General features: G+C 36.9%; 1 protein-coding gene across 10 annotated transcripts in view; it reads right to left on the reverse strand.

Annotated features, from left to right (window-relative positions):
• Window positions 1-19,832, reverse strand: part of OPA1 (OPA1 mitochondrial dynamin like GTPase) — a 98,700-nt gene that overhangs the window by 41,292 nt on the left and 37,576 nt on the right. For all 10 annotated transcript variants that reach the window (XR_011387994.1, XR_011387993.1, XM_070072353.1 and 7 more), the window contains 14 exons: window positions 19,017-19,097; window positions 18,831-18,905; window positions 18,084-18,155; window positions 17,897-17,996; window positions 17,428-17,558; window positions 15,716-15,788; window positions 15,544-15,616; window positions 13,475-13,590; window positions 12,362-12,426; window positions 11,620-11,696; window positions 4,826-4,991; window positions 2,778-2,930; window positions 1,200-1,308; window positions 645-724 (listed from right to left, as the gene is read on the reverse strand). Coding sequence is in view for 8 of the 10 variants with exons in the window: in XM_070072353.1 (XP_069928454.1) it covers window positions 645-724; window positions 1,200-1,308; window positions 2,778-2,930; window positions 4,826-4,991; window positions 11,620-11,696; window positions 12,362-12,426; window positions 13,475-13,590; window positions 15,544-15,616; window positions 15,716-15,788; window positions 17,428-17,558; window positions 17,897-17,996; window positions 18,084-18,155; window positions 18,831-18,905; window positions 19,017-19,097 (1,371 nt within the window). In the remaining 2 variants the exon portion in view is untranslated. The remainder of the gene's footprint in view (window positions 1-644; window positions 725-1,199; window positions 1,309-2,777; window positions 2,931-4,825; window positions 4,992-11,619; window positions 11,697-12,361; window positions 12,427-13,474; window positions 13,591-15,543; window positions 15,617-15,715; window positions 15,789-17,427; window positions 17,559-17,896; window positions 17,997-18,083; window positions 18,156-18,830; window positions 18,906-19,016; window positions 19,098-19,832) is intronic.

Consider the following 19,832-nt stretch of genomic DNA (forward strand, 5'->3'; position numbering starts at 1 on the left):
ATATATCCTATTTTAACTCCTTCATTTAAATAACTTTAAGAACAAGATAGTGCCATAAAATTGGAAAAGAACCAAAAGAGTATGGCAGGAGTAAAAAGGGGTGAAGGTAGGGTAGGGTCTCACTTGTAAAGTTATTTGTATTCTATCATTTTGTTCTTCTGAAGTGCTCATTTATTAAATTTTGAAATCTACAATTCAACTTCTGTCTGAATTTTTATACTTATTTTCTGAACACAGGAATAAAGTAATTTGAATAGCCTATAAGCAGAAAAATACAGAAATAATAAACTGGCACGTGCAAAAGGAAAAAAAATCATTTTCCCTCAACATCATTCACTCATTGTACATCATCTGAAACCCTGTCCATTTTTTTCTATTTTGTTAACCTCACATTAGAAAACTGAAATGAACAAAGTAATCAACCAAAGAAGGATATTTCATCTCCCCCTTTCTTTTAATAATAGCATTTTCACTTTAGAAAAAAACTACTTTCTTACATATTTTATTCTAAACATCTGAAAGGTAATATAAAACAAATGAAATTCTCAAGATAGTGATGACCCTGGCAAGGATTATATTTTAATGTTTGAATTAAAATGAACAAAATTACATCATTATAAGACCAAAGACTTCTTTGTTTTTACCTGTTCTTGGGTCCGATTCTTCCAGTACAACCACCTCTTTTTCCAGTCTGGACCTATCATGTTTTCAATTGCATTTTCAGCTAGAAAAGTTTTTAAATAGTTAATTTATCAAGAATTTTATCATTTGCCCAATACCTAAATTATAGCTAACAAATGGTCTTGTGTTATTCACATCCAAGTGCTATACCAATATAAAGTCAGTTGAAATTTAAAAAAAAATCCTATGACTGATTTGGCACTTTGTATAAGAAGGAATTTAATTATATGTTTTTGGAATCTTCTAGAAGCACAACTGCTTATAAAAACACTAAAATATTCTGAATTACAGCTTTTTTTAAAAAACTTGAGTATATATAGGCATCACATGTCCAACCTATTTAATCTTTTTAGTAGTAACAAAGTAGTTGACTAAAAACTATCACAAATAATGTTCAACTACAGTATAATAACAAAGATCTGGAAATGTTAATTATGCTTTTACAAATGTTCACTCAAATGGATGATCCCTTCAGCACTACAAATACTCAGAACTCTACAGCCCATGGCCCCGCTTACTATCCTGTAGACGAGCCTGCAGAGCTTCTTCCATAAAATAAATTGCTGCATCCCACTGCTGTTTATCAGATATGGAGCGGTCTTCTAAAGCATTGTGTTGAATAACTCTCTGAAATAACAAGAAAAAGGTAATTTGATTGTCTCATCAGTTTTGTAACTTTATTCAAATCAACAGCCTCCCAAATGAAGCAAGCTAACCATTACTGAGTGTGGGGCTAGGGAACTTTATGCATTTAACTGTATAAAATCCAATACCCCAAACTCTAATATTCAGGGCTTAATGTAACCACAAGACCATATGACTTGTGTACTAGCATTTTGAAAAAAAGGAGAAAAAATTAATAACCATTGTCACTGTTAATAGCAGTGAAAAAATAAGACACTTAAAAGGTCTAGATTATCGTACGTATTAATTATTTACTACAATGCAGAACTTTTTTCCAAATTTTATTATTTGAGTGAACAAATGAAAATGACATCATTCTCTCATTAAAGCATTTAAGAATAATATATGTTTTAAAACATGAAGACAAACATTCACTCAAAGGAAAATGTTAATTACAACAGCCCACAGTGAGATTCGCATTCTCCTAGAAAACTGCTCAATCCTGTTACTCAACAGTGTCTCTCTTCATATTCTGAACAAAGCAGGTGCTTAAGAAAGGTCTGATTATGATGGTGAGAATTTTTTATTTATTTATTTATTTTTGGACAGGCAGAGTTAGACAGTGAGAGAGAGAGAGAGAGAGACAGAGAGAAAGGTCTTCCTTCCATTGGTTCACCCCACAAATGGCCACTATGCCCGGCGCACTGAGCTGATCCGAAGCCAGGAGCCAGGTGCTTCCTCCTGGTCTCCCACGCGGGTACAGGGCCTAAGCACTTGGGCCATCCTCTACTGTACTCCCGGGCCACAGCAGAGAGCTGGACTGGAAGAGGAACAACTGGGATAGGACGGGCGCCCCAACCGGGACTAGAACCCGGATTGCCAGGGCCACAGGCAGAGGATTAGCCTACCAGCTGATGATGAGAACTTTTTACAGGACAAAAGATGTATCAGTTGGTGGGCAGTCAGAAACCAGGCTTTGTAGTCAGACAGGGCAAGGAAGGAATCCCAGTTGTCGATGACAATAACAGGATTGCTTATGAATTAGATCAAGTAATTTGAAACACTTAGCAGAGTTCCTGATACATAGTGAACATTCAAAACACGGTGGTTAGTGCTATCATTTTAGGAGACTAACATTTTTGCATCTAGTTCCTTTCATTACCACAGAAGGTAAAAATAGAAACAGCTATCTAAGGCCCATGAAATGGCTAATGGATGTCAATTTGAGAAGTCTGGCTTGGCTTTTCTTCCTGAAATAAAAGCCAAGAAAGCCTATAGCAGGGAGTGATTTTTAGAAAGGCAAAGAAACGTCAAAATACAGATTACAAGTCATAAATTTGTTTCATTACTTTATTACTTAAAATTCAGAAAGTAATTTACAGAGTTGTATCAAAATATTTTATGAAAAAGGTATCAATTTAAGAAATTACTTAAAAATATGAATCTGATATCTGATTATACAGACAACATACCAAGCTGTCCTCTGCAAAGTCATTCCACTTGTGGCGTTTAATACTTTCTTCTTTAACAGCTTCTTTAAGTTTATCAAATATGTCATCATGTTCTTTGCCTTTGGGTTCTGTCATAAAACGAGAAAATTCTTCTTGTAGGGTCTCCCAAGCAACCTAGAATTATTTAAAACAAAAAAGCTGTATTTATGCTACATATTATATTTCAATTACAAAGCATGAAAAATAACATATGAATTCAAGCTAAACAGATCAGTAAATCAGCTTATCAAAAAATATATATGAAACCACATCAATAAAGTGGCAGCAAGTATATACAATTGTCCAAAAGTCCTATTCTGGGAGCTGCTGGGACAGATTTGGTCTCTTGACATATTTTGTCAGACATGCACAGTGTTTTACATTAAAAAAAAATTGTTGCAACATTTAAAAACTGGGAGACTTCATATAAGAATCTGCACTGCTAGCTTCTTCTGAACTATCTGGGAATGGCACACCCTTATTCCTACATGGCGCTACCTGCTGGAGCTGAACAGGGGCTGCCTCCATTAGGGAAGGTATGCATTTGAAGTCTGCCACCAGATTCAGTTCATTTATTTATTTCAACGTGTAAGACAACTGAGTTTGCCTGCTGCTTCTACACTGTGAAAAGTTTAAAGGTCTCAGCAATTCAGTCATCTTCACATCTTTGCATTTAAGCAAAGATACGAAATAGTGAATTAATACTTTCATATGGCTATTGTTCTGCTTTGTATTATGGGTAACTTCTAAATTATCTGAACAATAAAACAGCACAGTGTCAAAAGTAATTCAGAACTAAACCTACTGAGGATTAAGTGGGTTTTAAATGTTGGATTTTATCTTTAGTCCTCCCCTACTTTAAATATAAAGAAATTTTCTCATTAAGAAAGGTGACTGTGCAAAAATACAGAAGGTGGCTGGAATTAACATCCAGGCTTCTTGACCCTCACCATATGCACACTACTTCCACCACACCTAAGGCTGACAGAAGAAAGCAGCAGGAGACTCATTTACTGCCATTTTTATGAGCACTTTCACTGCTTGAACTTTTGGATATGAAAGTATCCTATCATGGGACAGAGCTGAGAAAACTGCTACAGTCAGCAGTAAGGAGAGACACAGAAGCAGTGACAGTAGCTCTCTCATTACTTAGGGTAAATGTGTTGAGTTGCCCTGGGGTTCAGCAACACACAACTTAGGCAGACAGGCTGGGAGAATATTTAGAGGCTTAAAGAAATTGAGAGTACAGGTGAAGAAACTGGGACTGCGGTAGGACAGGAGAGGAAACCATACCTGAATAATTAGAAAATGGCATTTTGTTTCTAAGGTAAGTAAGAAAAAATTACTTTTAACATTGACTTAAATTTTTTTTGAGCAATTTCATACAGAAGCACAGGAGAATATCACTCTTCAAGAATAACGTGCAGCTCAGATGATGATCCTAACAACGGCAGTTGCAATTCCTGGGTGGTTACTATGGGCCAGGTAGTTTCTACACTTTGTACCAATCCTAGCTTATTGAATCCTAACAACCCTGTGAGTGGGCAACATTGCCATTCTTACTTTACAGGAATGAAACAGAAAGGCTTAAGCAACTAGCCCAAGGATCCCACAGCTATCAAGTCACAGTGAAGATACATAGGTAATAGAAAATAGTATTTAAGTATTACTGAGCCCTAAAGAAAATCAATAAGTGAAATGTTTGGACCATTAAATATTTCACTTAAGGAATCCCTGCCCACAGAAAAAAATCAAAATATTTCACATTCAGGCAAATTTTGCTGGTTTTGTTAAATGTTGTCTTTGAAAGAACCTCAGGACAATACCATACCAATTAATAAGTTTTTATAACAGTGGTAATTGGTTGCAACGTTAAGGTTAGTCCCAACACACAGATGAGGAACAAAGATTAAATTGAGTATAAGAGCCAAAAAGAAAGAGTGGCTGTGATGAGAATAAAACTTGAAACTCACAGCTCCTATTCCCTTCAGATAATGCTTCTTACCCATTTAATTAAATTATATCCTAACCTCTACTGCTTTATTAGGAAGCTGTTTATCAGTCCACTGTTTAAGCTTGATATCCACTGTAGTATTAAAAGTTCCTGAATTCATGGTCTGTGCAGCTGGAAGATAGATGTTTTCAATCACATGAGTTGAAACTCTTTCCCACAAAGACTGCTGAAGGATTTCCTCCCTGAAATGAAACAAAAAGTTGCAAAAACACCAAAGCTAATATTAAGTTTTTAAAGAACAGCTTGGCTGAGGTATCATTAACTTAGACTGTACATTTTTAAAGTTTTGATAAGTTCTGAAATGTGTATATTATCTGTGACTCACAGCAATCAAGGTAACACAGATATCCATCATCCTCAAACCTGGGAACCGGCAGATCTTTCTGTCACCGAATAGTTTGTATTTTCAAGAATTTGATATAAATGCATCCACAGGGCATATATTTTTTTCTTTTTTGGCTTGTCTTCTTTCATTCAGCAAAATCACTTTGAAATTCATCATGCTGATTATATTAATATTTCACTTCTTTCTTATTGCTAAATAGTATTATTTCTGCACTCACCTGTTGATAGATACTTGAGCTGCTTCAAGATGTTGGTTATTACAAATCAAGTTATGAGCATTTATGTATAAGTCTTTGTATGGACACACACTTTCATTCCTCTTGGGTAAATAAGGGTAGAATAACTAGATGAATGGTGATTATATATTTAACTTTTTAAGATATTACCAAACTGTTTTCTACTATGGTTGTACTATTTTACATTTTCGTTAGCTAAAAGTGAGAGGATTAGATCTTCTATATCCTTGCCAACATTTGGTATGGTTAATCATCTTAATTTTAGTCATTCAAGTAGGCTTATGGTTGAATATTATTTTGGCTTGCATTGTTCTAACGGCTAATATTCCAAGCATCTTTTCATGTACTTACTTGCCTAGCATTTTTTTTTTTAGGTTTGTTTATTTGAGAGGCAGAGAGACAGACAGAGACAGACAGAGAAGTCTTCAATCCACTGGTTCACTCCTCAGATGGCCGCAATAGCCAACGCTAGGCCAATCTGAAGCCAGGAGCTTCTTCCGGTTTCCCACATGAGTACAGGGGCCCAAGAGCTTGGGTCATCTTCCACTGCTTTCACAGGCCATTAGCAGGGAGCTGGATCAGAAGTGGAGCAGCTAGGACTTGAACCGGTGACCATATGGGATGTTGGCTCCACAGGCAGAGGCTTAACCTACTTGCCAGTCCTCACTTGCTTAGTACTGATATACACTTTATATTTGCTTAGTCCAAAGTTGAAAATTTTTTGGTATAATTTATATAATTTATTAGATTGCAACACAAAGCATAAAACGTTGACAGGATACTACTAGATAAAATTTTTCAATGCTTCATCATTAAAACAATAATACAAGGACAGGCATCGTGGTGCAGCAGGTTAAACTGTTGGCTATAACTTCAGCATTCCATTTTGGAGCACCAGTTTGAGTCTGAGTTGCTCCACTTTGGATCCAGTTCCCAGCTAATGCATGTGGGACAGCAGTAGCGGATGGCCCAAGTACTTGAGCTTCTGCAACTTTTGTGGGAGACCTGGATGAAGTTCCAGGCTCATGGCTTCAGCCTTGCCCAGCCCTAGCTGTTGTGGCAGTTTGAGGAGTGAACAATGCTGATGGAAGATCTCTCTCTTTTTGTCAATCTCTTTCAAATAAATCTTTATAAAAAAAGTAATAACGGAAAAGATGCATAATCAAGTTGAGAATCTATCATAACAAATATCTTACAACACAGATCACAAAACAGAAAAAGAACTATTCCCAATTAAAGAAAAAAGAAATCTTGAGAAAGTAGAAGAAGAGCCTAAGGTAACTTTCTCAAATGATGCTGCTGCGTTGCAACTCATCAGAGGTACTGTTGTCACCTCCTTATACCCAGCCTCTCCTGCCTGTTCATCCCCAACCTGCTGTGCTCTGACTTCCACTGCTCTTCTCCATCAGATCAACTTTTACAGTGCTCCCAAAATCTTGTTCAATGACAACTTTACATTCTGTCTTTCCCTATTCCTTGTATCCATAGACCTTTCTTGGCTCTCCCCTAAGAACAGTGATGGTCCTCAAATTCCACTGAGTGAAAGCTACAAGGTAGTTGAGAATGCTTCAGAATTTGGAAGTAGAAGTTGTACCTTTTTTTTTTCTTTTTTTCTTTTTTTTTTTTTTTTACTCCACAGTCTCTCCTCTGGATCACCAGATTCCACCTCTCATGTAAAAATCCCTACAACATGACCCCCTCATCTGGTTATGCCACCTGCTACCTTTACTTATTGCTATCATCTACCAATTACTCCAGCATATCCTATAGATTACAGACTTCTTCTCTATCCTACGTTTTGCCATCACCCAGGGATAACCTCCACAAATATATAATTAATATTAGTTTTACTACCTTCTTCCAAGGAATTATACCTACACTCCATTTTATTTAAAAAAGTTTTAAAAATGGAAATTAGCTTTTTTAAAAAATATTTATTTGAAAGGCAGAGTTACAGAGAGAGGAAGAGACAGAGACAGAGATCTTCTATCTGCTGTTTCACCCCTCAATGGCTATAATGGCTGAGACTGGACAGGGCAGAAGCCAGGAGCCTCCCATGCAGGAGGTAGGAGCCCAAGTACTTGGGCCATTTTCCGCTGCTTTTCCCAGGCACATTAGTGGGGAGCCGGATTGGAAGTGCAGCAGCCGGGACATGAATTCATGCCTATATGGATGCTGGCATTGTAGGTGGCACCTTTAGCTGCTACCCAATGTTGGCACCATAATCAATACTTTAATGAACTTTATAGTCAAAGGCTTAATCCTCCACTAAATAGAATTCAGCTAAGTGCTGAGGTTTTAGAAATTTTTATTTATTTATTTGAAGGGAAAAGAGAGTAGAAGCCAGGAGAAAGGGGTGAAGAAGAGGGAGATAGAGAGAGAGAGAGAGGCAGGTAGAGATCTCTCATCTGGTAGTTTACTCCCTAGTGCCCACCATAGCTGGAGCTGGGCCAGGCCAGAACCAGGAGCCTGGAACTCAATCGTAGTCTCCCAGGGTGGTAGGCTCTCAGCTACTTGGGGCATCACCCGCTGCTGCCCCGGTAAGTGCGTCAGCAGTAGGCTGGAATCAGGAACACAGCTGGGCCTCACACCCAAGCACTGACATGGGATATGGGGATCCCAAGGAGTATCTTAATTGTTGTGTCAAATGCCCATCTCAGCTGTTTCTTTTTTAAAGATTTATTTATTCATTTGAGAGGCAGAGTTACAGAGAGAGGGAGAGACAGAAAGAAAAGTCTTCCATCTGGTTCACTCCCCAAATGGCTGCAATGGCCAGAGCTGCAACGGCCCAAATGGCTGCAATGGCCAGAGCTGGGCCAATCCAAAGCCAGGAGCCAGGAGCTTCTTGCAGGTCTCCCAAGTCCGTGCAGAGACCCACACACTTGGGCTGTCTTCCACTGCTTTCCCAGGCCATAACCAGAGAGCTGGATCAGAGGAAGAGCAGCTGGGATATGAACTGGCGCCCTTATGGGATGCCAGCGCCACCAGTGGAGGCTTAGCCTACTATGCCACAGTGCCAACCCCCTCTGCTGCTTTTTAAACCTAAACATATATTGTATATAATTTTCCATGTCAACACCCTATATTTTTCAATGGGCTCATAGTAATTCAATCTAAGGATAAGCCAAATACTTTGTAATTATAAATAGTAAACATGTTTTTTCAATTTATAAACAAAATCACAGTGAGATACTTATGTGTTCACCTTTGTCAAAGGTACCTTCACTTTCATAAATAGCTAGTAATATGATTACTGAATATAAATGCACTCAATGTTTACTGGACCTTTCTTCATTACCTACACTTCCAATTATGAAATCTTGTTAATCATTTAAGGTAATCTCTCAAATATCACAAAAATTGTCTCGGGGCTGGCACTGTAGCATAGCAGGTAAAGTCGCCACCCTGTGATGCTGGCATCCCGTATGGGAACGAATTAATGTCCTGGCTGCTCCACTTCCTACCCAGCTCCCTGGCAATGGCCTGGGAAAAGCAGAAGATGGCTTAAGTAGTTGGGGCCCTGCCACCCATGTGAGAAGCCTGATTGAGGCTCCTGGATTTGGTCTGGCCTACCTTGTTGTGACCTTTTAGGGAGTGAACAAGCAGATGGAAACACTCAGTCTCTTTCTCTTTCCCTCTCTCTGTGTAATTCTTTCAAATAAACAGATGAGTCTTAAAAAAAAAAAAAAAAAAAAAAAAAGTCTGTCTTCTCCACCTGTACTACCAGTAACCAAGTTCATATCATTATCACCCCGGCCTAAATTACTGCAAAATTACTGCAACAGCCAACTGCCTCCTTGCTTACAGTCCTCTCCATCTGTATTCTGTTCTCTATATTACAGAAATATTTCCAAAATGCAAATACGACTTAAATCTCTTCAGTGGCCTCCACAGCTAAGTTTCTGATCATGGTTTACAAGTCTTAATAATTCTGCTTATTTCTATGGTAAGCCTCTCGCCTCTTTGTTTGATAAAGACACAGGACACAGCTCCCTATATCGCCTTTGTGCTTTCATGTCCTGGCCTTGGCATTATACCTGCCTCTGTCTTTACCAAACACTTATTCACCCTTTAAATCTCAGATTATAATACTAGAAATCTTTGAGTCCTCAAATCTGAGCTGGGAGAATCATTCATTCTTTTAAATCAAAATAATATTTCTTTTCATCAAAACTTGTATGCATATTATAATATCATTTTCCAAAAAGGAAATTTCTATGAAGCCAGCCAGCTATCCTGGAAAAGACGTATCTAAATTGACATTCACATGTTAATGATACAGTGCTATCTCCTGCTTAACATCAATAGTTGATTCTTCAATATCACATACGTTGTGTGAAAATGCTAAAAGCTTAGTTTCTACTATAAGGCATTACATGTAAAATCTAAACTTCAATAACTTTCTTAATACATAACTGAAGTATAAGAATATATATAAATAAATATTATGTTATGATGTAAACTGCTTATAAGACAGCTTCAAGATCACTGTGTACAGAACAAACAGTTCTGTGAGTTAAATAATTATAAACAACTTGGGCATGTATCCTAAAATATCATATAAGGCAGTATGCAGCAGAAAGATACCAAATAAAAACTCCTAAGAGAATACCAATTATGTCACAAAAATGAAATGTTTGTGTATGCTGCAGCTGAATTCAATGTGGTATGAACAGCTGAGGTTAGGACTTGGTATGATCTGTTTGCGTTAAGTTCCAGAGTCTAGGGGAATAAAGTTGATGGGAAGATGATAGAAAATCACATGAATTATCAGCCAGAAGTTCTAATACCACCTGAGCCTTGTACCTTCACAATTCCCTTCAGCCATCTGTGTATTAAATGCATAGGATTTATTTTCAAGTTCCACTTTAGTGTAGGTACACACTGATTTTAGAGGTTGCTCCAAACAAAATTCACCTTTCCTTTGATGATGCCAGAAATTAACTGACAGAAGGAGCACATTTTCCTCACCATCAAAGAGCATTAGCTGTTAGAGTTTACAAAGGATTTTTTTATGTAACACAACTGAGCAAGGCAACTAGTATTATATTCATTTTCATTCTCATTATATACCTATACCTATACGTTTACCTATACCTATACCTATGCGAACATATCTACAGCTTTCCTAGAAGCTCAATAAATGACTTACATATGGCCAGAGAACAGGCTTAAAATAGAATAACAAACATAGTAAGTGGTGTTGTAGATATTTAATTAACCAACCAATAAGGATAAAGTCAGAATCTCTTACTCTGAATAAGTATAGGAAGGAGACTACAAATAAGGAAACTCTGACTTTTAGAAGAGAGATCAGGGTTCACAACAAGTTTAGCACTAAGATGAGAAAACTAGTGATTCAGAATTCCAACTTAAGGACTATACCTTTCTATCTGATAACCTTTGTCTATGCCTAAGAAAATAAGAGAAGTACAGAAAATATCATGAGTGTCAGTAAGCACAGTTATGCTTCAAAAATGATAATGATATTTCTTAAAAGTATCACAGAATTCATTAGAAAATTTATGCACAAAAGTTTGTTAATTAAGACTGAAAAAACTTCAAAACTTGTGGTACATGTAGTCTATTTGGTTATGATACCTTTAATAAATTTAAGAATGTCTAAATTTACAACAACAAAAAAAAACCATAAATGAAAGGTGATAGTCTATTTCAAAAGAGATTTACATGAGATTTTTTTCCAAAAGGATGTATTTATTTGCTAGTCTAAAAATATCAACTTGGATTCAATTCAAAATGTGATTTATACACAATATATTCAGAAGACTTTACAGAAAGCACTAACCATTCTTACTCAGAAATGAGAACTTGAAAATATATGCTATTCTCCCTTTACAATCTTTAATCCAAAAACAGCAACCTATCCCAATAAATTGTTGATATTATTTATAAAACAATTTGATGAAACTTCCGCCTGACTTTATAAAAAACACATTCATGTATTTAAGATAAAGAAAAGACAAAGATGAGTTAATATTTAAAAAGAACACATAAAAATTATCTTCTAGAAACTCAGTTGGTTAGACTATAATAATGATTATTTTTGCAAAAAGACATACTTTTATGTTTTTGCCTAGTTACTATTCTGAGGGATGAGCAAGGGCAATAATAAATCACTGAGTTATTCATCTAAATTATAGTTTTTCACTTACTATGTATATAAGTAAAGTTTCTGAGAAAAGGAATTAATATCTAAGTTAACACTCACCAATGTTTTGGTGTAACTTGGCTCAGACTGATGACTTCATCGAGGATTTCATTTTTAGCTTTTTCAAATAGTTCATTCTAGGCAATATGGATACAAGAAAATAAGATTTTCATACAATAGTAAATTTTCCCTGTCATGATTTTTCAGATAATATCCAGATAAAAACAAAGAAGCTGACATAAATACCCACCTGATTTATGCAATTCTGAATATAATTTTTCACATTTGTTCATGCTACAATTTTCATATAATGTTTTGTGAAAGCATCAATACATACTTAAAGTATCAGTAGAAATACATTAATGTTGTGTTTTACAACTAATGGCATTTTTTAATTATGGAAAATCAACATTTATTTCCCTCTGAATTACAGCAAACTTCTCCAAGGTAAGTGCTGAAAATGTAAAAACTTAATGTATAATTAAAAAAAATTTAGATTACATAAATACATTAATTGTACAGCATCTTTAAAGACTGTGCTTCATATTCTCAGATAACATTTTAAGTACTTATTTTCAAAATTGTGATTCCTAATTATTTTAATGTTATATAATAATTTAAATGATTATAGAAGAGGTAACTACTCCTAGAAATGCATTTTCACAGCTCTAAACTAGTAGTTGTGATCAAAACCAATTCAATTTGGCTTACCAGAATTCTCTTCTAGAGTTAAATTTTGTGAGGACACAAACACTAAATGACAATATGTATATGTAAAATACATGAAGTACCCAAATATTACCCGGTCAAGTTCTCGCAGGCGAGGATAGTTATTCTTCCACTCAGTTTCAAGGTTAAACCGTGTAGCTGAAGAAGGAAAATGTTCAAGTTTGAAGATTTTCTTTCCAGATGTAGTGTAGTGGCTAAAGGCTATTCTGCATATGTTCTGTGGTAACTGAATTTCTGAGGGTTCACTGACTGCTCCTTAGAACTCTGGGCCTCAACATCTCAAAATCACATTATTTCAACAGCTTTGTTTACTATTCTCTTGGACCCTAGTTTCTCCATTTTCAATTCAAGAACACACAGCTGAAGCAGGTTAGTACAGCTGCTAAGAAAATGGACTCCACCAAGTTTCAAATTCTGGGTCAACTACCTATTGTTGTAGGACACTGGTAAGTTACTTGGGTAACTCTGTGCCTGTTTCTGTCTTGTATAAAATGAGAGTAAAAATAATACTTATAAGTTTGCTGAAATACCAAATGAGGTAAGTAAGTAGGATTTCCAAACAGGAAAAGGGAAGCAGAAAATCTCATCAGATGAAACTATGGAAGCCAAGACTTAGCAGCAAAGTGTGGGATTTAGTCAAGAGTATAATGTAGGTGAAGCATAGGGTGCTGCACTTCCCATCACCTCTGCACTCTTCTCCCTAAAAAGGGCCAATCCAATTCTCTACAGTTTACTAAGCTTTCTCCCAAACATGACTGCAAACTGTCCAGGGTGATAAACTGCCATGTGCTCCTAGCAAGGCTTCCTTTAAAAAGGAAATATTCCATTCTTTATAACTAAAGGTTTGCATTTTTCCATTTTCCACATGTTGCCTGGTAGTATTTTATAAATCAACTTTGTTGGGGGCAGGATGAAGGGGGAAAAGAGTCTAGCCCATTGGCCATATGAGGGCCATAAAATCATTTGGTTTGGCCCTGCTAAGGAGACTTGAAATTCAATAAACCCATAGTAGGCTAATTTTTAAGTTGCTAATTTTGAACGGCCTGCAAATGATGTTATAAATGTACAAATGGCCTTTGGCAGAAAAAAGGTTCCCTACCTCTGTGTAATGAATCTGATGGATGCTGATGAGTGTCAGCTAATAAAATGTCTGAATGTACTTGCATATTTTAAAAATTCAACTTACCTTTGAAACTATCAGCCTGCTGTTCAACTGATTCCCGTACCATTTTCCAAAAGCAGTCTGATACAGCAAGGCTTAAATTTCTTGTAGTTACTTGGTGTGCCTTTAGCATGCTCGTTCTACAAAAAATAAGAGGTGAAATATTTTAAAATGGCAAAAAGGACAATAATACTGTCACACCAAGTTTGAGAATGTACTTATTATAAAATAGCCACTTAGACTTTTTACATCAATGCCGTTCAAAAGCTTTCATAAAAAGAATGTTTAATTTCTGATCTGCCTACTTGTATTTTTTTTCCTTTTATTTTTTTAAGATTTATTTATTTATTTGACAGGTAGAGTTACAGAGAGTGAGAGAGAGAGAGAGAGAGAGAGGTCTTCCTTCTGTTGGTTCACCCCACAAATGGCTGCCACAGCCGGTACTGCGCAGATCTGAAGCCAGGAGCCAGGTGCTTCCTCCGGGTCTCCCATGCGGGTGTAGGGCCCAAGCACTTGGGCCATCCTCCACTGCACTCCCGGGCCACAGCAGAGAGCTGGACTGGAAGAGGAGCAACCGGGACTAGAACCCGGCAGCCATATGGGATGCCGGCGCTGCAGGCGGAGGATTAGCCAAGTGAGCCACAGTGCCGTGCCCCCTCCTTTTTTTTTAAACCATGCTTTGTAGGGTATACACCACTGGAGCTTCTGAAACTTTATTTTTTTAAATATGTATTTATTTATTTGACAGACAAAGTTACAGAGAGGCAGAGTCAGAGAGAGAGACAGTCTTCCATCCACTGGGGTTCACTACCCCAAATGGCCACAAGGGCCTGGAGCTGAGCCAATTAGAAGCCAGGAACTTGGAGCTTTTTCATCTCCCACATGGGTACAGGGGCCCAAGTATTTTGGCCATCTTCTACTGCATTCCCAGGTGCATAAGCAGGGAGCTGGATAGGAAGTGGAACAGCTGGGATTTCAAAGGGAGTTGAACTGGAGTCGATATGGGATGCCTGCACCTCAAGCAGTGGCTTTACCCACTACGTCACAGTGCTGGCCCTGTATTTTTTTTTTATAAGATTTATTTATTTATTTTATTTATTCAAAAGACAGAGTTACAGACAGAGAGAGAAAGAGAGATTAAGATCTGCCATCTGTTGGTTCACTCCCCAAATGGCCACAATGGCCAGGGCTGGGCCAAGCTGAAGCCAGGAGCCAGCAGGTTCTTCTAGATCTCCCACATGGGTGCAGGGGCCCAAGTACTTGGGCAATCTTTTGCTGCTTTTCCCAGGCCATTAGCAGAGAGCTGGACTGGAAGTGGAACAGCTAGCACTTGCTCATATGGGATGCTGGCTTCGCAGGAGGTGCTTAACCTGCTGTGCCACAACACTGGCCTCACACATGGTGTTATTGAACCCTTGAAATGTATTGCTAATGTGACTGAGGAATTGAATTTTTAATTAGAATATTCACTAATTTAAATTTTAATAACCACACTGGACTAGTTGCCATATTGAACAGCACATTCTATATGCTTGTCAGTTCATTCCCAATGGTCAATACTCAAGTCTATGTTTCCAAAAGCTATTTTCATTTACTATACTCACCCAGAGGCAGACATACTTTTCTATTTTCAGAAACTCTACATACAAAGTTTTAGAATAATTTAACTGCCATTTATTTAGCTCTTCCTTTTCGCTTTCTAGTCATCTGATTTTTTTGTCAAGTTTGTCAATGTCTATTCTAAGATACCCTGTTGGCACCAACACTCCAACTTTCCCTAATATTATAAGAGAAACACACACACAAACTTAAAAAATGTCCATTTAAAAAATATTACTTTATAAGTAAAATGGCATACAATGTGTCCATGTTAACTTTCAGTGCCATATCCCAAGGGGAAGTTTACTATGCCAGCATCTATTACACCATATGATCCACTACTTCTAATTCTGTCAAGAGTTGCTTATCAGATGCAGAGAATTATTTGGCAAAACTTTTGATGTTAAAGTAACAGCTATAAAACATGAACTTTTAATGGAAACACAAATAGTGCAATTTAAGCAATACTGTAAAATCTTTAACAAGACACTTACTTTAGGAGTTTTGAATTCTGAAAAAATTCTTCTTCATATTCTCGTATAGCTTCAATGCTTTCAGAGCTGTTTCCTAGGGAAAAATGGCAGCCAAATTTTTACCAAGAAGATTCATCTTTACTATCTGACAATAACAAAGGATAAAAATAAATCACAGTTATCCACTGCATACCTTTTCCCGTTACAACAGCAAAATAACCTAGAGCTTTCATTGGGAAGAGTTTTCCTTCAATTATTTGCTGAATCTATTTTAAAAAATGAGAAAAATAAATATGAGTTGTAGCTTACATAATATTAAAAAGTATATTTATTGTTAAATAAAAAATCTATAAAGTATTTAAAAAGTACTTCCATTGTTATCGGAGGGAAAAACACAAGTGTAAATACATTTAATTTTACTGTACTAAAAATGCATTACCAGAACGTATATACCAGGATGGGCATTTAGGCTAGTGGTGGAGTTGCCAGTTAAAATATACACACTATATATCAGAGTACCTGGAATCAATATCTACCTTGGGTGGCAGCAGAGGTGGCTCAAGTAATCGGGTCCCTGCCACCCATGTGGGATACTTGGATTGAGTTTCCAGCTCTCAGCTGCAGCCCAGCCCAGCTCAGCCCAGCCCTGCCATTGTAGGCAAGTTTTTGCTGGAGGGAGTAAGTGTGCTCTTTGTGACTCTATTGGGAGAGGACTCTTGAAAATCTGAACCTGATTTCCTCCAGACTTCATTCCAAGCACCTTTTCCTTTTTGTGATTTTTGCCTTTCATGTTGTTAATAAATTATGGTTCTAAGTGTGGCTACATCCTAAATCTTATAGTTCTTCTAGAGAATCACTGACTCAAGGACTGGTCTTTCAAAGGCATAGTTCCAGAAAAATTCAAGGTGAGAAGGAGAGAAATTCTGAGAGAATATCCAAGTTTTTATTCTATGGGGAGCAATGATATATGTAACAGATGACAAGCATCACATATATGAATGCTTTCGTGCCAAATATTATTCCAACTACTATATATTTAACTGATTAAATATTCATAAGCTATGATAGTAAATTTGTTTCACTAATATCTTCATTTCCATTAGCTGAGGAAGTATAAAGGACAGAAAAGTTACAGGACACACCCAAAGTTACATAGCTAGCAAGTGGTAGTGTCAGGATTCAAAACTTAAGCAATCTGGTTACAGATTCTGTGCTGTAAATTCTCACTTTATGTACTTAAGTAGAGGGCATGTCTTAAGTTAAGAATTTCACCCTAATTAAGACTTGGTCACAATGTTACCTTGAAATAAAAGAAGAGAAGAAAAATGAAATAAATTTTCCAAAGGTAAGGGACACTGAACAGTATGTATAGAATTCACACCATTTCAGAAATGAAAATGACCTCAGATCTAGTCTAATTAAGCAGACTAATGCATGGGATTCTGCACTGATTGGATTTAGAAGCCATGGAGCTGGTTAATGGCAGCACATGGATTAAGAATACTGTGGTCTGACTCTCAACCCCGTGCTTTTTCTATAAAAATCTGATGCAGTCCTTGATGCGTTAGGGAAGGTATGGGCATCAACTTAAAAAAAGAAATGAGAAATGAAGTTAATGACTATATGTCAGCATATAAAAAGACCTGAATTAGGGTAAACATTAGCAGTAAATATTTCTGAGGCAAATTAACTATAATTTTGTTTACATCACCCCAATTCCACTTAAGTAACTTATAATTTTCTAATACTTTATTTAATGGGAACCAAAAAAAAAATCTCATTATTACTCTCTGATAGAGTATTTCACAATGTGTTTTGTTGTAGTTGTTTTTTAAATAACCAACCCCTGTCACAGCCAGAGCTTGTACAAAGACTCCGTTTTCACAATAAAGAATCTGTCCTTACCCTGCTTGGACTAGTCACATTTTTCTCTGCCAGGTCTACTTTGGTCAAAACAAATATAGTTCTTCTTCCATGAGGATCCATTTGACTAACCAGGTCTGTAACAATACTACGTTCAGCATCCACAGATCCATCTGGGAAAAAAATTGAAAAATGAGACTGTAATAATTGCAAAGTGGATTTTAAAGCTTAGCACAAACTACACTCTTGTGTTTACATTATAGCAAGAAAAATTATCTTAATACATTTACCTTATTTATGAAAAGAAACTCTAGGCAATAAAAATTCACTGCCTACAGTGATATTTATCAAAATACTCCTAACTTCACTTCTATTTACTAATAAAATGAACAAGAGAAAGCAAAAATGTATTTATCTTGAGTCATTTTATAAGGCAATTATTTACAGCAAAGCTTAGACTGGTAGAGAAGGAATCAATGTAGTGTAATAAAAATCATTTGACATGATTTACCTTGAATACAGAGTATGATGGCATTAGGATTCTGCATATAAGCTTTGCTGATACTGAAAATAGTTTCCTTTGTGTCAGGAGCCATGCCTGATGTAACAGTCTTGAAGAAAGATTACAAATGTCATTAAAAATGTTTTATACAATAGGGATAAAATAAAATACATGTTTGTTTTTTAAATATACTTACACTAATTACACCTGGTAAGTCAACAAGCACCATCCTCTGTAGTCCAGGGCCTTTTACATTTAAGGAGATAGTCTAATTCAGGAGGGGAAAAAAGTATTAATTTTGATGAGTGGAGGAGCATATTAAGAATTATTTGGTGTTACATATTCTGAAAATCTGCATCTCATCCATTCAGGTATGATACTCAGAAAAAATTTATTCTTTTTCTAATCCTAAATGTCTATAAAATTATCCACAAAAGAATAACATTACTTAAAATACTGTAAAAGAATCTGTGTATCTTGGAACAGATGTAATCAAAACATCAATACTAATACTGTGATTTATTTGAAGCCATAAACATTGAATTTTCAAAAAACACTATTGAGGCCGGCGCCGCGGCTCACTAGGCTAATCCTCCGCTTTGCGGCGCCGGCACACAGGGTTCTAGTCCCGGTTGGGGAGCTGGATTCTGTCCTGGTTGCCCCTCTTCCAAGCCAGCACTCTGTTGTGGCCAGGGAGTGCAGTGGAGGATGGCCCAAGTGCTTGGGCCCTGCACCCCATGGGAGACCAGGATAAGTACCTGGCTCCTGCCATCGGATCAGCATATTGCGCCGGCCGCAGTGCGCTGGCTGCGGCGGCCATTGGAGGGTGAACCAACGGCAAAGGAAGACCTTTCTCTGTCTCTCTCACTGTCCACTCTGCCTGTCAAAAAAAAAAAACAAAAACAAAAACAAAAAAACTATTGAAATGAATTGCAATAATTACCTCAGGGCTAACAGTACAACCTTCTTTCACATTTTTCCTCATTCGGAGTTCTATTTCATGTCTTAATGCTGCAAGCTATTAATGGGAAAATAACAAAATCTTAGTTCACAAAAAGTCCAATTAATTTACTTATGGTGATAAGGGTTACAAAGCGACATACAAGAACTTTAGAAGACTGTTACTTACATCTTCTTCTTTGGTAAGATCAAACTCCCTAGAACTGTCTTTAAACAAGGCCACATGATGAGGACCTTCACTCAGAGTTACCTGAAATAAACAGAAAACTGAGACATAGTGGTGCATTTGCAGTTAGGATTAGTTTCCCCCAGCACTGATACAGCCAGAAAAAGCCACAGCACTACACAAATTCAGGAGTCCCTTCACACTACACTCAGGAGCAGCCCTGGAGCTGCAACAGGGCCATTCTGAGGACATAATAATTTTGTTACCTGTGTTGTTCATGCATATGTCACATGTGTTGGGATTTCTCCAAAAGACTGCTGGTCACTCTATCTTTTCTGACTTAAAGTGCTGTTGCCCTTTCTTTTCCCCCAGTCAACATTATATAGAACAATAAGCATAAAATCATCATCCTGAAACCTGAGGAACTTCAAGAGAAACTTGTGCTTAACTTCAGGGAAAATTCAGGTAAAGGACAATTTTTTCCATATGTATGACCTATGTGTCAGGTGTTGTACATGGGGAGACAAAGATGACAGTCCCTGTTTAGAGTTCAGACAAGGTAACAGTGTAGCAACAAGGGTGCTGCAGAAGAGAATGGTGCTGACTACAAGGGAGCCAAGGTAGGCTTCACCCAAGGAGGAGTGCCATAACATTTTATAACATAATTAACAGTCAGTGGTTTCATAAGACCTTTTAAACTTCACATTTTTTAACTTTTCAAGATTGCCTATAATTATACAGTAAAATATTAGCTAAACAGAACAGGAAAAAAAAATGAAAAATAGTTGTTTGAAAGCCACCATAGCAGACTGGTCTCAA

The sequence above is a fragment of the Oryctolagus cuniculus genome, chromosome 4, assembly GCF_964237555.1.
Source record: "Oryctolagus cuniculus chromosome 4, mOryCun1.1, whole genome shotgun sequence".
Classification (NCBI taxonomy): Eukaryota; Metazoa; Chordata; class Mammalia; order Lagomorpha; family Leporidae; genus Oryctolagus; species Oryctolagus cuniculus.